We start from the raw sequence: 19,945 nt of genomic DNA, 5'->3' as shown, positions 1-19,945 counted from the left end.
AAAAGCCATCTTTCTATTTCCTCCAAACTCTGTCTCCGTACTTTTTATTTAACTTTGGTGGGCAGAGAAGGCCAAGCTTTTGGCTGGCAACATACACACCTCCTCTCCCCGTTCCTCCCAATACGTGTACAGCCATACATTGATATCCTCTGTAATCTGTAGATGGATTTCTAGTTCCTCTATAGTCTGTAGGTTGTTGTTCTAACTTTTAACGAATATCATTACATATTTGATGAATTTTCCATCAGCTCTAGACAGTACCCTTCTTTTTTTTTTTAAGATATCTTTTGATGTGGACCATTTTTAAAGTCTTTATTAAATTTGTTGCAACTTATTTTCTGTTTAATGTTTTGGTTTTTTGGCCAAGAGGGATCTTAGCTCCCTTACCAGGAATCAAACCTGCATCCCCTACACTGGAAGGCAAATTCTTAACCACTGGACCACCAGGGAAGGGCCTAGGCAGTACCTCTTGATGCTTCACTTTGTAAGATGAAGTGACTTTCCTTTGCCCTTTATTACTCTCTCCTCTCCGCTTTCACCTCCCGACTTCCACCAGAGACCAGACATAAAGTGACTTTCCATGGATGTCTTCACATCCAGGCTCTTCTGAGCCCACAGGGAAGAGCAGGGTCTTAAGTGAAGCCCCAGTCTGAGTCAGCATAGGAAGAGGAATGGGGCCTTTGTATTGGATTGAAAACTGTCTTTTTGTGGTAGGGAAAGTACCGTACGCATAGGATGTCCGCAGAGTGACTCATGGTTTAGAGTAGCATTTCCCAAATCACGTGCCTGTGTGCTCCAGCAAGTTAACCCCCTGCAAACGAAGGGTTCATGAAAAAATAACCTTGGGCAATCCGTATGCTTTATCATCCCCCCTGAGATACACACCAATGTTTTAAGGCTCTGATAAGTTCTATAGCAAAGGAACCTATTTAGGCCAGTATTTTCCATTTACATTTGACTATGGGAGCCCTCTTTTCATTTGATGCTTATTAATATTCCCACGGAATCAGTACACCGTGGGAATCACTGCTCTAGTAAATGGTGGCCATGGTGCAGTTGTTGGGCATCCCAGGGGAGCCTCACGATGGAGAACCTGGGGCATCAGGGGTGGCATTCACATGGTCAGGCCAGCATCAGAAGAGTCTGACCCTGGGACCTAGGGTCAACCATCACCCCGGGGCTTAAAACCTGAGAGTCCTTCTCCTGATGGGGACATTTCCTGATCACCAGGCTTAGGGAGACGGCTGTGTGCTGGCATCTGGGGGTCTCAGGAGCTGGAATCAAGGCAGAGGCCAAAGTATCAGAGCTGTGGCTTCCAGCCAGAAGTAGGTTGGCTGTCATCATGACTGAGCTTCAGAGTTGATGAAATGCCACTAAGGTGGGCACAGGAGCTGAACCTGCCAACAGCAGTGGTCTGATGGCTCTAGCTCTGAGCATGCTGGCATGAAACCAGCTGTGCCTGACCTCTGAGGTAGAACTCTCCCTTGTTCTTCCCCATAGGGAGCTAGATACACAGAATCTGGAGAGGAGAGTCAGCAGTGAACTGAGGCATGTTATCAAGTGCCCACCATGTGCTAGGTGCCGAGGACACTGCAGTGAAAATATAGACTAGATCTCCGACCTGAAGGAGTGTGCAGTTTAGTTGAGAGCTGGATATGAACAGGATGATGGCATGGAGATGGGTATCCAGCCGCAGCAGGAGTGCTCAAAGAAGTGTAGGTAGGTAGGTAGGAGGGTGGGAGAAGGGAAGGTTTGATTTCATCTGGGGAAGCTTCCCTGAGGAACTGAAACTCGAGTCTCCACTCAAAGGATGGGTGGGCCAACCACACAGGCATTTGCAGGCAGAGGGAACAGTGTGTGCAAAGGCCTGGTGGTGGAAAGGAGCGATGCCTGGCCGTGGTCAGGTCCGCTTTCATCAGGAGTGACGGGAAGGTTTGGGAGGGAGTATCCCCACTGCTCTGGCCGTGGTGGGGAACAGGGGCTTCTGAGGTTCGAGGTGTCAGCTGAATAGGAGAACAAGAAGGTTCTGGAACCTGAAGGGACTCCAAGGGAAGTGAAGCAGGTTTCTTCTTTCCATCTGCTGCTGTCATCTTCCTGGGAGTTTTTTCTTTCAAGTTTCCCAATTTTCACACAGTCTTTTCTTAGTTGAGCAACCTCCACAGTTTCTAACTTTTGTTTGGTGGCTCAGCCAAAGTCATTTCCTTCCTGGAGCTGGGCTCTCGCTGGGTGGGGAGTTTCTGTCCGTTGTCCAGATTCCTAAAGTGAAATGGAAGAGAACAAACCCTTCCTCTCCCAAAGAGGCTGAGCAGTTGCAAGGACCAGACAGGGCTGGTGTGTGTGTTCTCCTGGAGACTTCCCCAACATCCGCTCCTTTCCTACCACTAGGGAACAACAAAGTGTCAGAAGGACTCAGGTCCTAGGACCCCAGGAGACTTGTCCCTGGTGGTGGCACTGCACTGGACCAAGAGCCCCCTGCCCCTCCCACCACATCCCAGCCAGAGTCGTGTTACCTGAGTGCTAGTTATAACTGGTATTTAGCACCTGATGTGCTGGGCAATATCTTACCTCACAGATCTTGCTATTCTCATTTCATGGATGAAGAAGCTAAGATGCAGGGATTAAGTCACCCAAAGCCACACAGCGAGTAAGCAATGGGCTGGGAAGGGATGCAGGTCGGCTTGACCTGCATCTGGGGGACATCACCAGATGGCATCAAGTCTCACTTTCCCCTCTGAAGCACAGGTACAGACATTGTCCTGTCTGATTGTCTCATAAACGGGGAAGCTTCAGAACATAAGTGGCACTAGGCTTTCTGAACATCCTTGCTGTGTGACTCAGCATGGTCTCCTGACCCTCCTTCCACGCATTAGTGATTCCACTGGAAATGAGCGAGGCTTTGATCATTGCGGGTTTCTTGGGAGTCCATGTGAGCGTGGACAGAGGGGCACATGCGGTGCCTTTCAACCAATCCCCAGTTTTTCAGAGAGGATAGGTGGGAGCTGGAGGGAGAGGAGCTGAGGTTTACTGAGCTCCTGCTCTATGCCACGCTGTGGAAAGCAGCTCCTCTGGGTTACGAGCATTAGACACATGTTGAGGTTGCCCATTAATCAGGATGGGCTGTGGTACATTGCAATCACAGATAAACCTGGAATTCTTAGTTGTTCAATGTAGCAAAGATTGATTTCTCAGAGTCTAGGGCTGCCTCCTGCCTTCTGGCACTTGGTAGGCCATCAGGAATGCATGGTTTCCACAGTCACTGTGGAGGGAAAGAGATGGGCTTGCTTTGTCCTGGGAAGTGACAATGGCTTAACACCTTAACACCTTCCACTTAACACCTATTGGCCAGAACCAGTCACGTGGCCCCAGCCTAATTGCTAGGGAGGCTGGGGCCTGAGGGGAGCAAATGACTGTTTGGTAAGCACCATCTCAGCTGTAGGGAACCTCAGTTCAAGGGGGTTTATTACAAGATTCTACCTCACTGTGGCCTGCATGGTCTCACAGGGTCTAACCCTTGCCCAGTTCTCTCAGCTCATCTTGGCTACTCTCCCCACCCTCCCATTCATTCAGTTCAGCCAGTAGGTCATCTTTCATTTTAGAAGATACACCGAACTGTCTTCTGCCTCAGGATTTTTGCATATGCTGTTCCTTTTCTTTACAATGCTGGGCCCTGCCCACCCCCGCCCCCCCAACTCCCTTGCATTCTTTCCGTGGTTCATCTCTCTCATCTTCTGAGTCTCAACTTAAACGGCACCTGTCCACAGACACCCCATGTAAGTAAGTGTCAGGCACCCCTCCCTTCCTCCAGCTTGTTTTCAGCACAGAACTCCTCCCAGTTTATAATTAGATATCTTTGAACTATCATGTGGGTTTTGATAACGGTTGGCATCCCCTATCCCTAACACAATGAGTAAGTGAATGAGGATGGATCAGTCATTTTAGCAGCTAGGGAACGGTTCCAATGGAGGATCCTAGACAGGGTGATTGGGAAGACAGGTCATGCTCTCTGACTTGCCTAACTTCATGTCTAGCTTGAGCTGGGAGTTTCTAGGGCTGTGTGTGTATGAACTTTGGATGCCCAGGGAGGGAAAGGAAAAGGAAAAGTGAGGGTCCAGAAAGTTCTGTTTGTCCTGCCGTGGTCAGCTGGCACCTGGGTTCTTCACTTAGGGGCTGAATCACTTTTATTTGCTCTCAAAGGAATCCATTTAAGCCACGTGAATCAGAATAAACACAAAAAATAAATACAAATATATAAATACTACATCACTGTTTACCTTCAGGTGACACCCTTCAGCCAAGGGCTGTGAAGAGTTGGGGAAATTCCAGACTTGCTCACTGGGGAAATACCTTGCTGGCAGCTGGAGTGCCCTTTGCTCAAGCGTGTGGCTCCAGGATTTGCCACTGTGTCAAATGTTCCCAAGTTGCTGGCCCCAGCGAGGAGACCTCAGGGCCCTCTGCCAAGGGCCTAGCACGCATAAGCCTTTTGACGAAAGGAAATGGGGCCTCCATAAGCAAAGTATAACTAAGAGAACTATGTCAGACATCACGTTACTGAGGTATTACCTAGAGATAGCAACTGGCCTTTCCCCCCAGAGCTGTCATCTGAATTCAATAGGTTACACATATGGGAAAACACAGAAGAAAAAAACGCCTGACCTAAACTCGGGGGTGATGATCATAACAATAGTAAATTACAATAGTAGCTTATAACTATTGAGCATTTACTTATTTCATCATCTCTGGGGGCGGAGGGCGTAGTTCCTCATCCCACTTGTCAAATGAAACTTGGAGAGTTTCCTTTGCCCACGAGCCTGACTGTGGTGTACATGAGTGGGCTGGAAGCCCTGAATTCACTATTGGGCTCCACAGCACATGTGATCTGAGGCTCATTAGAGAGTGGGGCATCCTGAAAATACAAAGCAGAGAGAAAAAGGAGTCAGACCCACTGTCCTCTGGGAACTATGGAGAGCGCAGAGAGAAACGCTTCTGACTCCCTTCCTCTGCCCCTTGGAGCTGGAAACTCAATGCTCATCATTCTGGGTTAAACCAGCAGTTCTGAGCCTTATCTAGGGAACTTTTGAAAACATCCAGACTCTGAGTTAATTGATCTGAGAACCAACACCTCAACCCCTTGGCGCCCACAGCCACCAAAGATGTTACCTTGAGCTTTGGCATCTCCTCCCATTTCTAGGGGTCTTGACAGGAGAACCCCAAGTTGCCTGTCCTCCTGGGTGTGAGCAGGCCAGCTGCCAGCGACACAGCGGACAGAAGCAGGGCACAGCTCTCTTCTGTTCGGGCTTCTGTAATACTCCGCACCACGGCCACTGCACCTTCAAGGCCCTGGACTGCCCACTGAGACTCACATGTCCACTGGAGGGTTTAAACTGTTGGAACTGTCCACCCCAGATGCTTCCTTCAGGGAACCTCAATTGGGATCAGAGATTCTTCCTCTGTGTCTTTTGAGCAGCAAGAGAGGACAGAGAATGACTGAGTCACAGTTTGTGCCCTCTCCCGTCACTGGCCCAGTTATGTATCTGGTTTTAGTATCTGGTTTTATATCTGGTTCCACTGACTCCTGGGATTGTCCTGGGATAGAAGGATTATAATTATTCTGACTTCATAGAAGATGCAAATGAAGCTCAGAAGGTTAAAAAATCCAGCCTTAGAGAGGCTGGCTCTGGAAGCTTCCCCACACTTCCTCTCACTTCTACTCGGTGATCACAATTCCTATTTTTGGTTCTCGTGAGACAGCAAAGTCAACTTTTTGTGTGGACTCTTTTTGAACGTGTAATTGCAGCGGAAAAAGAGTGCTGTCTCCTTGAAGTGTGAGGCTGTTCCCGTATATCAGTCATAGGCATAAATGATGTCACTGGCTTGCTTTTTGGTCTTGGCAGACAGGAAGCTTGTGAGATTTAAAGATCATCATGACCCTTTTGTGTGAGCGTTATGTCCTCCTTTGCCCCATCCTGCCTTTGATGTTCTATTTTTATTTCAACGACACTCTGCTGTATGTACTGGCCCAAAGGAGTGGGCGTTGTGCCCTCTCAGGTATCACGGATCAGTTTCCAGGCAGTAAGAGGGGAAAAGCCACAGTTTCTCCCACTCCTGGGTTTGATGGTAGGAAAAGAGACAAGCGAAAGTGTGCCCTGCACCTTCCAATTCAGATCAGGCATCAGCAACCCCAGAGTCAAACTGAAGATATATCATGTTTATGACATATCATGTCATGTCTGCATCTCAAAACCGTCTGAAAACCCACAGAGTGCTGAGACGGGGGTTTCACAGGAAACTGAAGCTTCTCAATTTGATTGCTACCGCAGGCCTGAAGCTGGGTTCCATCAGCTGTCCGCTATGCCCTTGTGTGTGACTAGGTGGGACTCAAGTGGACTTTAGCTGAAATGCTCTGATGAGTTCAGTTTCAGGCATCTGCTAGGTGCCTCAGGAATGTTCCCTCCCCAGGCGGGTGTGTGCCCCAGTCCCACGTTTGCACAGAGCACTGTGCCAGCTGTAGGCTCCCGCATGTCACTGCACACTCTCCTTAGGGTGAGAATGTAACGAAGCTGTTTCTGTTCCTGAGGGTGGAGGCCAGAGAGGTCAGCCACAGATGGGTGGGTGGCCTTGATGTTCCTACCAAATAGATCTTGACTGAGAGGCAAAGGTCTATGCAGAAGGGGAAAGAGGAAAGGGATAAGTCACTGAAGTAAGGTCAGGCTGGGATGGCCAGCTTCCCTCCCATTTGACTGATGACGAAGCAGGCTCAGCCAGGCCTCGGATGGGGGAAGGTGCCAGTTGGGGTGCAGGTGGGGAGAAACGAAGTGTGTGACCTCTGGGGCCCCCATATGGGGTGGCGTGAATTTCAGTTTGGGAAGATGAAAAAGTTTTGGATGGATGATGGTGATGGTTGGACAGCAGTGTACATGCACTTTTCTTTTTTGAATAATATTTATTTATTTATTTGGCTGTGTTGAGTCTTAATTGCGGCATGCTGGCTCTTCACTGCAGGCATGCTGGCTTCTCTCTAGCTGTGTCTAGTGTAAATGCAGGTAATGCCACTGAACTGTAAAATTATTAAGATGATAAATGTTATGTTTTATGTATTTTACCACAACTTAAAAGAACAAATGCAGTGAAACAACAGCAAAAAGTTGTAAATGATTCAGAGTTAGGTTAAATGAAATCTAAAAGACTCCAGCCCTACATTCTTTGCGCCCAATATGTGGGCTGCTCAAGAGATAACCTGTGGGACTTCCCTGGTGGTCCAGTGGCTGGGACTCTATGGTTCCAACGCACAGGGCCCGGGTTCAGTCCCTGGTCAGGGAGCTGGATCCCATGTGCTGCAACTAAAATCCCGCATGCCACAATGAAAATTGAAGATCCCACATGACGCAACTGAGCCCCAGCGCAGCTAAGTAAGTTATTTTTTTTTTTTAAGAAAAGAGAAAACCTATTTTAAAAATATGATACCACCACCACCAATGAAGTTCCCATGTTTTGAGCTAATCAGTTAACATGTGCTGACTCCTCCTAGCCTCATGGAAGTTGTCCAAAGCCAGCACAGCTGGGAGGTGATGAAACTGGTGTCTGTGCCAAAACCTGGACTCCAAGCAGCTAAGCTCTGCTGCTGCTAAGGCGCTTCAGTCATGTTCGACTCTGTGCAACCCCATAGACAGCAGCTCACCAGGCTCTGCTACTTCTTTATAAGATAAAAGATATCTTATGAAATGCTGTGCTTAGTTCCTCAGTCGTGTTTGACTCTTTGTGACCCCATGGACTGTAGCCTGCTGGGCTCCTCCGTCCATGGCGACTCTCCAGGCAAGAATATTGGAGTGGGTTGCCATGCCCTCCTCCTGTGGGTCTTCCCAACCCCGGGATCAAACCCAGGTCTCTCGCATTGCGGATGGATTCTTTACCATCTGAGCTACTAGGGAATCCCATGAATATGGGAATGGGTAGCCTGTCCCTTCTCCAGGGGACCTTCCTGACCCAGGAATTGAACTGGGGTCTCCTGCAGGTGAATTCTTTACCAGCTGAGCTAACTGGGAAGCCCATCTCATAAGACAGTTCCATTTAAAGGAATAGTATGTCAGTGACAGTAAAGGAAACAAAGAAAAAGTCACCCATTATCCCTCATTCGGCCTTCTGGATACTTTTGTGCATTCCCTCTGGCCTTTCCTCACTTGCTTGCACCCTGTACCCTTTGTCCTGCTTTCCTCGGGTAGAGCTGCCCCAGAGCCGAGCCACCTGCAGAGGGGAACAGGACTGCTAAGGACAGTGCATTTGAGTGGTTCTGTCCTGGCTGGGTGAATAAAAGTGAAAGCAGCCCCAGATTTGAATCCATCAGCTCTTTGGCTGGGAACGAACCATTTCACCCATCTGAGCCTCAATATGCTCAAAAGTAAAAGGCAGAGATATCTGTCAGCCACCAGAGATTGTTGAGAACATCAAATAAATCTGCATGGCCTTCCATGTGCAGTGCCGTGAATTTAGGCATTATTATTGTTCTAGGCCTAGAGCTCCTGTGTGAGAAGTTTGGTCCAGTAGCAATGATCAGTTTTATTTACAGAGAAACACAGTTTGTGTGTGTGCTCAGTCGTGTCAGATTTTTTGCAACACCATGAACTGTAGCCTAGCCTAGGAGGATTCTCTATCCATGGAATTCTCCTAGGCAAGAATACTGGAGTGGGTTGCCATTTCCTCCGCCAGGGGATCTTCCAGACCCAGGGATCAAACCTGAGTCTCCCGCATTGGCAGGCAGACTCTTTACCGCCGAGCCACCCCGGGGAGCCCCAAGACACAGCTTACCTGTTGGAATAAATGCTCCTGCAGACCCAAAGGCTGGACATGTTTTGTTGAAGCCCCACCCGCTGCCCACGTGAGAATGAGCAAGTGGCCAGTCTTCCCCACACTTCGGGGCACTCTGTTTTTTTGGTTCTCAAAAAAATATGGGTCTACCTCCCATCACCAGGAGGTGAAGGGCCTTGAATGCAGGGCTGTAGAATTCGGATTTGGTCTGGGAGGCAGTGGGGGGTGGGGGTGGGGTGTCAGAGGGTTCGTGTGCGGAGTGTGTGTTTTATCCTGAAAGTAGGGGGTCAGAAGGGCTCTAAGCAGGGAAGTGGCGGGGCCAGGAAGGTATCTCAGTAAGATGAGGCCTGGGGAGGGCTCTGGAGGCCACTGGAGCTGGAGGCCGGGACCAACCTGAGAGGATGGCAGTGCTGGGGGAGGGGAGAGGAAGCCGGTTCTTAGGAGCAGGCTCTGTGGAAGCTGGTGGAAACACACCTCCCGGCAACTTTGGGGTTTCCCAAATCACTGCAGAGAGGAAGTGATTACTCTCAAAAGGCAGCTGACCTCCACCCAGGCTCCTTGAGCCGGTCCTGCCTTCTCAGGCCGTGTGATCTCGGACAAACCACTTAACCTGCTCAGGTCTCAGGGTCCTCATCTCTGGCAGGATGCACTGCAGGACCTCGGGAGGATTTCATGCTTGCAGAACTGGGGCTGACCAGACGTCATGGCTCGCAGTTGACGTGGCTGCTATTTTCAGGCTTCCCATCTCTAGAACAGGGAAGGATGCAATGTCTGCACTGCTCATGGAAGGGGAAGCGGGAAGACTGGCAGTACTTTTATACTTAGGGGCTCAGCTAGGGACTCAGCAGTTCCCCCAGGTGTTCAGGGAACCCCGTGGTCTACAGAGCCCTTTCATGTCTGCATTCTCGTTCCCTCCGCCCGACAGCCCTGTGAGGGAAGCAAGCAGATGTTATCATGATCATCACTTCGGTCTCATAGGTGAGGAAACAGGCTCAGAGAGGGAAGGAAAGTGACTTATCAAAGGTCACACAGCTGGTAGCATTGGAAGTGAGGTGGGTCTGACTCAGAGTGCCTGAGCTGGACGGTCACAGAGATTGTCGGGTCCAAGCGCTATACATTACAAGCGGGGAGACCAAGGCCCAGAGAGGGAAACAGCTTTCGGGGGCGCATGAATTTGAAGCCAACCCCAGACTCTGAACCAAGTCTCTTGACTTTTCCATCCAACCTCTTGATGGCTCACCCACTTCACTGAATGGTAATAGCTTTCTCTCTCCCTACCTCATTTCAGGGAAACCAGTTCTTGAAGTCAAGTCTTCCATCCCAGACTTCTCGGACACTGTGAAGCCAGAAAAGCCTTTGGCAGCTTCTGTAAGAAACACTGAGGATAAGCAAGAAACGGGGCAGCCTGTGAGGCCACCCATCTTTCCAGGCTCAGGTAGTTTTAATAAACTTAATTTTTTAATTTAAAGGAGATTTATTTAAGGAACTGTTTTATCTATGAGGATATTTAGCTCAGAGTATAATAGCAAAAAAATGGAAACAACGAATGTGGGTGGCAAAATTAATCACAGATGGTGGTAACAGTAAAATCCTGCTAACAGTGATATAGGGAGGAATATACACGGGCTTCCCTAGGGGCTCAGATGGTAAAGAACCTGCTTGCAACGTGGGGGACCTGGGTTCAATCCTTGACGTAGGAAGATCCCCTGGAGGAGGGCATGGCAACCCACTCCAGTATTCTTGCCTAGAGAATCCCCATGGACAGAGCAGCCTTGTGGGCCACGGTCCGTGGGGTTGCAAAGAATTGGACACGACTGAGCAACTAAGCACAACAGAGCACGTGTATATACACATGGAAATATGCTCGTGATACATTGAGGTTAAAAATGTCAGATGACAGGAGGATATATGCCATCTATTGCCTTTGTTTTTGTTTGGCCTCACTGAACAGCATGTGAGATCTTAGCTCCCCAGCCAGGGGTGGAACCCTGAATTGGCAGAGCAGAGTCTTAACCATTGGACCACCTGGGAAGTCCCCCATTTTTTTGTAAAAAGGAAAACGAAACTCAGTAACAGAGGGCTTTGTATGTGTTACACACTGTTCTAAATTTACCCTTCAAAGATGTTGACCTATTTAACCTTCAACTGACTGTGGGAGTTTGGTATTATTTTTCTCCCCATTTCACAGATGAGGAAACTGAAGCACAGAGAGGTTATCATCATGTGTGGTAAGAAGTCATACACCTTGGAGTTGCCACCATGTAAATGCTTATTAAACGTTAGCTGATCTTAGGAACATTCCAAGCACCCCAACTAGGTTGAGTCTGGAAAGTTAATTCTAGGCCAAGTAGTCTGAATTATTTTCTATAGCCTATCAGGTTCATATGCAATGAGCCCATGTATTTTACCTTTGGTTCCCCAAGACCCAGCACAGGCTCCGGGCAAGGAGCCTAGTGACCTCTTCATCTGCCCTCCCCAGGCCCCTGGCCCTTGCAGCCATGGTGGGGGTTGGCAAGAGGTGCTGCCTGCCCCATAGCCTTCCTCCCCTCTGCCTGGCACAGATCTGCTGCTCTTTGTTCTGTGGAGTTTGAGTACGGAGCATGAAAGTGACTTGCTCAATGTCATGTGGGCAGGAAGTAGCATCTGAACCATGTGATTTGAATGCTCATGTCCCCAGCCACTGCACACACCACTGCCCCAAAGCCTGTCAGCCCGCTCCAGTTGTCTCTACCTCCTTGTCCCCGGGCAGGTGACTTCCCCAGGGGACCCGTTCTTCATGCCATCCTTCCCACGTCTCCTCCGAAGTCCCACCTACCTTCTATTCTTCTGCAGTCTCCTGAGTTGAGAGTCGGAGACCCCAAATCCATGAAACCTCCCAAATTCGTTGATGTGGCCCCCGAAGCCAGGGTCAGTGTCAGCTGAGAGGAGCGGGTATGGGCTTTTGCATCCGGCAGACCTATATTTGAATCCCAGCTCTGTCCTCACCAGCAGGAGACTGACTACTTTAGCCTCTCTGTACCTCATTTTCTTCATCTAAGAAATGGGCGTAATAATAGAAACCACATCATCCTGTGTGGGGAGTAATCATACACCTTGGGGTTACCGCCAGGTAGATGTTCATTAAGCATTAGCTGATCTTAGGAATGTTCCAGACACCCCAGCTAGGTTGAGTCTGAAAAGTTAATTCTAGTCCAAGTAGTCTGAATTATTTCCTACAGCTAAAGAATTTTTTTTTGTTAAGGGCAGAACTCTGATCAGTGATTAAAGATAAAGGGGATATGGTCCTAAAGCTCATATAACAGTGGTTGGTAGCCAAAGGGAAGGAAAATAATAAAATAGGGAGATTCTAGGTGAGTGCGGGTGAGGCTAGAGAAGATTACTGATATAGCAGCTTCTTTAGAGGTTCCTAAGCTCGGCTGCTGTGAAAACAAGCACCATACGTCTCTGCCAGCCTTCGCACCCTTCGCTTTCTTGAATGACACTTGGGAGGACACGTTCTCAGACAAGTGAGGACGATAACTATCTTAGAGACAGGAAGTCTATTGTCTATCTTTGCCCAAGCTGAAAATATGGGTGTGATCATTAATTTCCTCAAATAACCCAAAGCCAGTCTTCTCTTGGGAAAACCCCAAGGTTTTATTGGGCCCCAAAGTTCCAGCTATTTCTCTCATAGGAGTGGAGAATGTGGAGGCAGAGGTAGCTGGGGAGGAGGACTGACAGGTGGGAACGGTGCCTGCTGGCAGTCACTGGATCAGCTTGACACCCTAGGGCGGAGGGCTCTTGGTAGCTAGGGAGGGAGACATAACCTGTCAAAACTCCATGGCTGACCAAGCAGTGGGAGTGGGTTCAGCCCATGTGAGTTGCTCCAGAGTTCACATCTTAACCTCTGTATCTCCTGATCCCCTGGCAGTAGGTGTGGAGGAAGTAGGGAGCGACATGGAGAAGGAAAATACACAAGCAGATGAGCCATGGGCAAGTTCTCAGCACCTCCTTAAACAGATGCTCAAAGCTAGATTTCAGAAAAAAGGCCACTGAGTGACTGAAATAATTGTCACAAAGCCTTACCTATAGGAGAGGCATCGGCTGTTCATCAGAATTGATTTGCTCTTATTCCGTATGTAGTTTTACCAGCCTTGGTATCCCATATATACCAGAGGCTGACCTTTGTGCTTTATGCCATCTTTTAATCTGGAAAAGAACTCTACAAAGAATGGACAATTACTGTTTTCTTTTGTTGTTGTTTCTTCATTTTTACATTTGAGAAAGCTAAAATGAGGCACAACTCACCCAAGTTCAAATCTTTAGTAACGACAGAGCCAGGGCTGGAGCTCAGTTCTGTCTGCTACCAAGAAAGAGATAGGGAAGCTGTAGAGGCTGACGCACTGCCTGCCACAGGGCAGGATCCAGAAAACTCCAAAATGAAATACAGCACCCTGCCTGCAGTGACGCAACTCAGCAAGACAAGATTTTGGTGCATTCTGCTTGAGAAAGCAAATATTCTAGAAAGATTTCTGTGGGAAATGGCACATGAAAGATAAACTCTAGTGTTTTGGAAATGACATTTGTGTAGACCAGTGTCTTCCATGAGTGTTTCCAAAGAAAGCAAAGGCTTGTTCTTACCTGATTTCTCAGCCTTGCAGTACTGGCCCACATTCCACTCCCTTTTCCCCCACTCTCCAAACCAGAGAGACAAACAGACTGAACCACCCTTAGTAGCTCTCCTGTGTCACAAGAGCAGACCTCAGCGATCCCCCTACTCTGAGAGGCCTGGTGCAGCCCCCAGAGCAAACCCCAGGTATCAGACCAGAGAATCATGGCTGTGTGAGGCCAGTGTGGACCTTGGTGTTGCTGGGCAGTGGAAAAGGGTAAGGGACCATGTGTGCAGCCTAGTGCGGCCACCCTGCGGTGGGGAGAGCGGTTGTGCAGAAATGCAGGAAAGAAGCAGTGGGGGAGTCGAGTTGGCCTGGAGCAGCTGTCCCCAGAGCGCAGAGCCTCTGCCCGCCAGTGTCCGTGGAACACAGGTGTTAGAGCATGTATTACATGCACAGAAGACTAGGGATTCAATGCTGGATACTTAAGATGTGAATTGGGCAGAGTGAAAGAAAACATCGTGGAGCAGCTCCGACGCACGACCCACACCTAAGAGTGGATGACTATGACCGCTGTGACTCAGGCCAAGGGCACTGAGCCGAGCCCAAGGGATGGCAGGGCGACCGTGGAGGCCTCTGAAGATGGAGCTGCTGTGGGTGGAGCAGCCACCCAGGGAGCCTCCCCTCTGCACCCAGGCACCAGGGTGGGGCTGGGGTGGGGGTGGGAGCAGCTGTGGCCATCAGCCTGGGGGCAGAGGCACAGAGGGATCTGAGGGAGCAACTGGTCTTTGGTCAGTTACACTGCCAGCAGCTGTTCTGCAATGTGTTGCTGGTTTTACTTACTTTATTTGTTTTACCTTTTTATTTTTTTAAATTGATTTACATTGATTTACAATGTTGTGTTGGTTTCAGGTATACCGCAGAGTTATTTAGTTATACAAATATATATTTCCATTCTTTTTTTTTCAGGTTATTTTCCCTTATAGGTTATTACAGAATATTGAGGATAGTTCCCTGTGCTATATAGTAGGTCCTTGTTGGTTATCTGTTCTGTATATAGTAGTGTGTATCTGTTAAACCAAGCTCCTAATTTATCTCTCCCTCAACCTTTTCCCTTTTCCCTTTCATTTTTTTTTAATGGCTGAGTAAAAATACCCCATCTTCTTTATTCATTTATTCTGGTTTTATTTTTTCCTTTTTATTGGCCAAAGTTTAATATCTATATCTGAGCTATAGCTCTTATTCCGAAGCTCAGTTTAAGTTGCAGTGCCCTGAGGGACAAAGAGGGTATGTGTGACTGTGTGTACACCTGTGTATTTTGGGGAGGGGTGTTTATTGTTACTACTCCCGTTCTGGGGGTCTCTGGTGCAGTGTGGGTGTACCAACATGGTACCTTCTAAAGTGTAGTCCTTTCAAATATAGCCAGTGCTGGAAAATATGGGGGGAAAAGGGAAAACAGAAAACAAACAAAAACTCTAGAAGCAGCAGAAAACTCAGGGAGAGAGGCTTAGGGTGGCCCCTCTTCTCAGAGAATGAAAGAGCCTCAGACTTTGTATCAGATGAGTTTTGTTTTATTAGCTGCCTGGGTAAATAGTTTTGAAAAGCTGGTTATAGTTTCACCATGGTGCTGTTTTCAGTCTTCCGAGTTAATTTTTATGGCCAAAGTTGCACATTAATCACTCCTTTCCTGATGATGCAAGCCAGACATACTTGAAGCAGGTGGATTTGGTCTGCAGTCCTGGGGCCAAAGTCAGGTTCCCTTGGAAGGACTGGCCTCCTGTTACACAGAGGCCAGCCCTGCGGTAAGACCACTTGGGTATTTCCAGAAGATGACATCTGAAGCTCTGGCTTCTGGCTAAGGTCCACTTTAATGTGTCTCTTGTGAATCTTCTCCATTCACGAAGGCAGTGAAAGCACAAACTCTGGAGCCACTGACTGGGTGTCTTTGGAAAGGTGGGGTCACCTCTGTGTGCCTTAGTTTCACCACCTGTAAAGAGTAGATGATGAGTCTGTCCCCTGGAACTGTTGTGAGGGTGAAATGAATTAGGTCAGGGAAGCGCTGGGAACAGAGCTAGGCATACTCTCAGTGTGTGCTAACTGAGCGTGCCTGGAATGCTTACCGCAGCCTGGGCTTTCCCGTGGCCTCCTCATGGGCTGGTTCCTCGGCCTTAGTGCCCTTCCTCCCTCACAGCTACTTGTTGCAAATGTTTCCCCCGCTTGGAGGTCCAGGTCAAGTGTTCCTTCCTCTGTGAAACCTTCCTTGATTTCACAGCTCACTGAGGCAGACCTCTCTTGCCTCTCCCCAGGGAGGCTGGTTATTGCCATTCCTGCCACATGGAGGTTTCTAGAAGTCAGGCTCTGTAGCTGATTCACTTGTGTCCTTCTCAGCTGCTTTTGGGGGAGGTGGGTTAGGGCTGGGAGTCGGAAGGCACAGGGAGCTGCCTGTGAAGGCTGACTTTGTCCCTTCCATCAGTGTGGCCCTGGGCAGCCCTCCAGTGCCTCCTTTCCTCCTTCTGTCACGGGGGGACTTTGTATAGGACCAACCCACAGGGCCGTCAGAAGTCTTCCACAGGGTAACATTCGAGCAGCCTGTAGGCTAGTGCCCGGCTGTCAGGAAATGGCTGACGTCATGATCGACAGTAAGTGTCACTGGCGTGAATGAGACACTGGCTGGGTCTGGGAACCAGTCAGGGACCCCTCCCGCCTTCCTCCAGCAGCCGAGGCCTGATCCACTATCCCTCCTTTCCAGGACCTGCTGCAGCCAGAGTCAGCCTCCCAGCCCCTCCTGAACACGCCTGTTCTTCCTTAAAAACCGACCAGCCTGCCTCAGCTGATTCAAAGGTAAACCCCCCACCCTGAGTGTAACCCCCGGCTTTAACTATCTTTCAAAAATGCAATGTGTTTATTCCCTGAGACCAGTTTGGGGGTTAGGGGTCCGAGTGAAGAGGAGAATCCCATCGAATTACTCTGAGCTTCTAAGACTCTTAAGTGCTGACCCTCAATAAAACAGGAGAGAGGGTCGGGGAGAAGGCGCGCTTTAGTTTTTAATGAGCTTTTCCATTATTTGTGTTTAAATGAGAGCTGATAATTGGCATCCTCCTCACCCCCTGAAATATCTTGGTGGCAGTAGTCATTTGCTTAGAACATGCCTTCCCTCCAACCTTTTTTCAACACAAAATATATCTGATTTATCCTCAATTTTTAATGATTTGGATCCAGGGTCACAAATGACTTCTGTGAATCTTAAGCACTTTTTGCCTTTCTAAGCTCTTTCTTTCATTTAAAAATGTTTTTAAAAATCATATTTTATGACTGCAGTGGTATAAAGATGAAAATAATCCAAGTTGGATTAAAAATTTCAGCATTTTCTTTGAGGTAAAATGTACATTTTTATTCTTTAGACTTTGAAAGAAATTATGTTAAGACGTTTTTGTGGGCCCCTAAAAGTGTCCTGGTGCCTGGCAGGGAAGCCAGTGCTACACAGATCTGGTCAGTGGAGCTCTTCCATAAATGGGACTGTCACCTAAGCAAGGTGATTTATATTTTAATAATTAATCATTTTCAAAGACAACTGAATAATTGGGAGAATAATCATGAAGTAATGTTAAGAGAAAACACCAGAAATCAAAACAATATGTGTGACATGATCTCAGTTTTTATTTATTTATCCTTTATTTTTCTTCTTTTTTTGGTTGAACTGCAGCTTCTGGGATCTTTAGTTCCCAGATCAGATATCAAACCCATGAACCCTGAAGTTGAAGTGCACAGTCCTAGCTGCTGGACTTCTAAGGAGTTCCCACAATCCCAATTTAAAAAAGAAATCCCCATATATCTAATTGGCAAGAATTACACCAACTTTAATAACAGTTAGGAGGATAATGGGATCATGCATAATTAGCCCCCAACTCTAATTCTTTAAAACTGTTTATAAGAGCCTGCTGTGCTGTGCTGTGTGCGCACGCTCAGTCGTGTCTGACTCTTTTATGACCCTGGGACTGTAGTCCGCCAGGCTCCTCTGTGCATGGGATTCTCCAGGCAAGAATCCTGGAGTGGGTTGCCACTTCCTCCTCCAGGGGATCTACCCGACCCAGGGATTGAACCACATCTCCTGCATAGGCTAGTGGGTTCCTTACCACTGTGCCACCTGGGAGTTCCTTATAAAGCATATATAACTTAAAAAAATGGAAATTTATGTTTATGCCCAGCCACTGACCTGGAGTGGAATCTGACTTCAGTTGTTTGACCCTTTGTAAACTGAAAATAAAAAATAAAGGAAACATTGACCGTGGGCTGGGAATACTCACATTGTAGTTAATCTATAGGTAGAAAGGTAATTTTACCTTTCAGGGTGCTATGATTATCTTCGTTTTTGCTGATGAGGTAGTGCAGGCTCAGAAAGGTTAAGTAACTTGTCCAAGGTCACAGAGCAGGTTAGAAGTGGAGCTGGGATCTGTCCTTTTCGTATTCCTCCTCACTGGATGAGATGATCCCATTCACCCCTCAGCTCTGCTGTTCTGAGATTCCCTGAGGTAGTAGGGAAAATAGTACTTTCCATATTAATCTCTGTCTCTTCTCTCTGAATTTCCAGGATTTCAGTGCCTCCATTCCTAAGCAAGAGACACTTTCAAGCCTGGCTGGAAATGACCTTTTCTGGAGTGAGGTAGATGTGATCCAGGCAACTGATAACTTCAACCCAAGCCACAAAATCAGTGAGGGGACCTTTGCCGATGTCTACAGAGGGCAAAAGCATGGCACACCGTTTATCTTCAAGAAGCTCAGAGAGGTAGGCACTTCTTGGTTTCCAGTAAGAGGTGGAGGCTGCATGGTGAGGCTGGATTTTCATGTTTCAATGTCTTTTCCCACAGATGGCCTGTTCAGGTCCAGGATCAGTTGAAAAATTCTTCCAGGCAGAGGTACAAATTTGTCGTAGGTAAGCCTCCTCTTTGGAAAATACTTTGTTTGATAGTTATAGTTCTTCCTATGTGGCAACATGTTTTAAGCATTTTCTTTATGTAATCCTTATAAGAACCCTGTAACATGGCTACTATTATCACATTATTTTACACATGGACAAATTGTGGCACAGAAATGTTAAGTGTTTTGTCCAAGATCACACAGCTAGTATGTGGCAGAGCTGGAATTTGGTTGGTTGATCTGACTCCTTACATGCTTTTTCTCTGTAGCCACTATATGCATGGATTAGAATTATAAAAGAACCTCGGCTCACTTGGCTCAACTCCATCCTTCCAGGGGGGAAAGAATCTGTTTCTGTCCCATTTTTTTGAGATGGACAGAAATGTACTGATTCCAACTCTAAAAGCAAATGATGACCCACAGGCTTAGCCTGGCCTAGCTCTGTTTTGTTTTTTGTTTTCCTAGCTCGGTTTTAATGTCCTGAGAGCTAGGAACAGTTTTATGTTCTTAAACGGTTAAACAAATAAAAAGAAGATAATTTCATGACACATGAAAAGTACGTGAAATTCAAATAGCAGCGTCTATAATGAAGTTTATTGGAACCCAGCTGTGCTCATTTATTTCCGTGTCATCGGTGGCTGCTCTTTCGTGATCGTGCACAGTGGAGGAATTGTACCAGAAGCCAGATGGCCTACAATGGCTAAAATATTTACTGTCTAGTTTTTTTCAGAGGAATTTTGTTTACCTCTGATCTTGAGCAATAAGGGCCATCAAAAGTCATCCTCAAACCGGCGTTTTATAGATGATGAAACTGAGGCTGGAGAAGTAAAGTGAACCTCTCATCACAGAGCTTAGTGGGGGTAGGGGGACTGGGAAAGAGAGGGGGAGGACAGTTTGCAGACCTGGACACTTGGCCTGTCCCTGCTGTCATTGCCTGATGGATTTAACACATGCATACTAGGCCTCTGCAGTGTGCTGGACACCAGCTGTCATTCGAGCTGGCAAGACACTCTCTGAGTTTCTCTGCCGAATATGCAGTCTCGGGAAAGCAGTGGGGGATGACTGTGGTATATTTTAAGAAATAAAGAAAGTTTTAAACAGGAAAATAGAAATCACCTATTTTCCATAGCGTCTGTAAATTACTACTACAATATTCAGATTTTTATATATTTTCTTTAGTCCTTTTTCTCTTCATATATATATATATATATATATATATGACTACACACAAACACACACACATATACATATATACACATCCTTATCTACACACATACACATGCACACACACACACACTCTTAATGGAAACTGGAAATCTGATTCCCTTTCCATCTTGGTGTAGTGCCTTCCTGGAGTAAGCAGCCATTGCTTCATTCATTCATTTGGCAAGTGTGAGTCATCAAGGCCTTTCTTGGTTCTCGGGAGTGCAGACATGCAGCAAACACAGTGTCCGCCTTGGGGAGTTCACGGTGCCGAGGGGAGAGTGAATGTAAATAACTGGTGAGGGTGGAAAGTGTGCAGTAGGATGGCCTAGCCGGAAGCGGAGAGGGGCTGAGGGGCAGGCAGGCGGCCCTTGAAACAGTGTTCAGGAGAGTCCATCAGCATCTGCCTCAAGGTGGAGGAGGGGAGAATGAAGGGGATT

At 47.6% G+C, this 19,945-nt stretch overlaps 1 protein-coding gene across 1 annotated transcript in view; it reads left to right on the top strand.

Annotated features, from left to right (window-relative positions):
* IRAK2 (interleukin 1 receptor associated kinase 2) overlaps positions 1–19,945 on the top strand; it is a 53,938-nt gene that overhangs the window by 16,828 nt on the left and 17,165 nt on the right. The window contains exons 3-6 of the mRNA XM_069562243.1: positions 10,088–10,234; positions 16,138–16,229; positions 17,977–18,171; positions 18,254–18,318. Of these exons, the coding sequence (XP_069418344.1) occupies positions 10,088–10,234; positions 16,138–16,229; positions 17,977–18,171; positions 18,254–18,318 (499 nt within the window). The remainder of the gene's footprint in view (positions 1–10,087; positions 10,235–16,137; positions 16,230–17,976; positions 18,172–18,253; positions 18,319–19,945) is intronic.

The sequence above is a fragment of the Ovis canadensis genome, chromosome 19 (assembly GCF_042477335.2).
Source record: "Ovis canadensis isolate MfBH-ARS-UI-01 breed Bighorn chromosome 19, ARS-UI_OviCan_v2, whole genome shotgun sequence".
Classification (NCBI taxonomy): Eukaryota; Metazoa; Chordata; class Mammalia; order Artiodactyla; family Bovidae; genus Ovis; species Ovis canadensis.
Note: the sequence above shows the minus strand (reverse complement) of the source record. Positions and strands in the feature narration are given on the sequence as shown.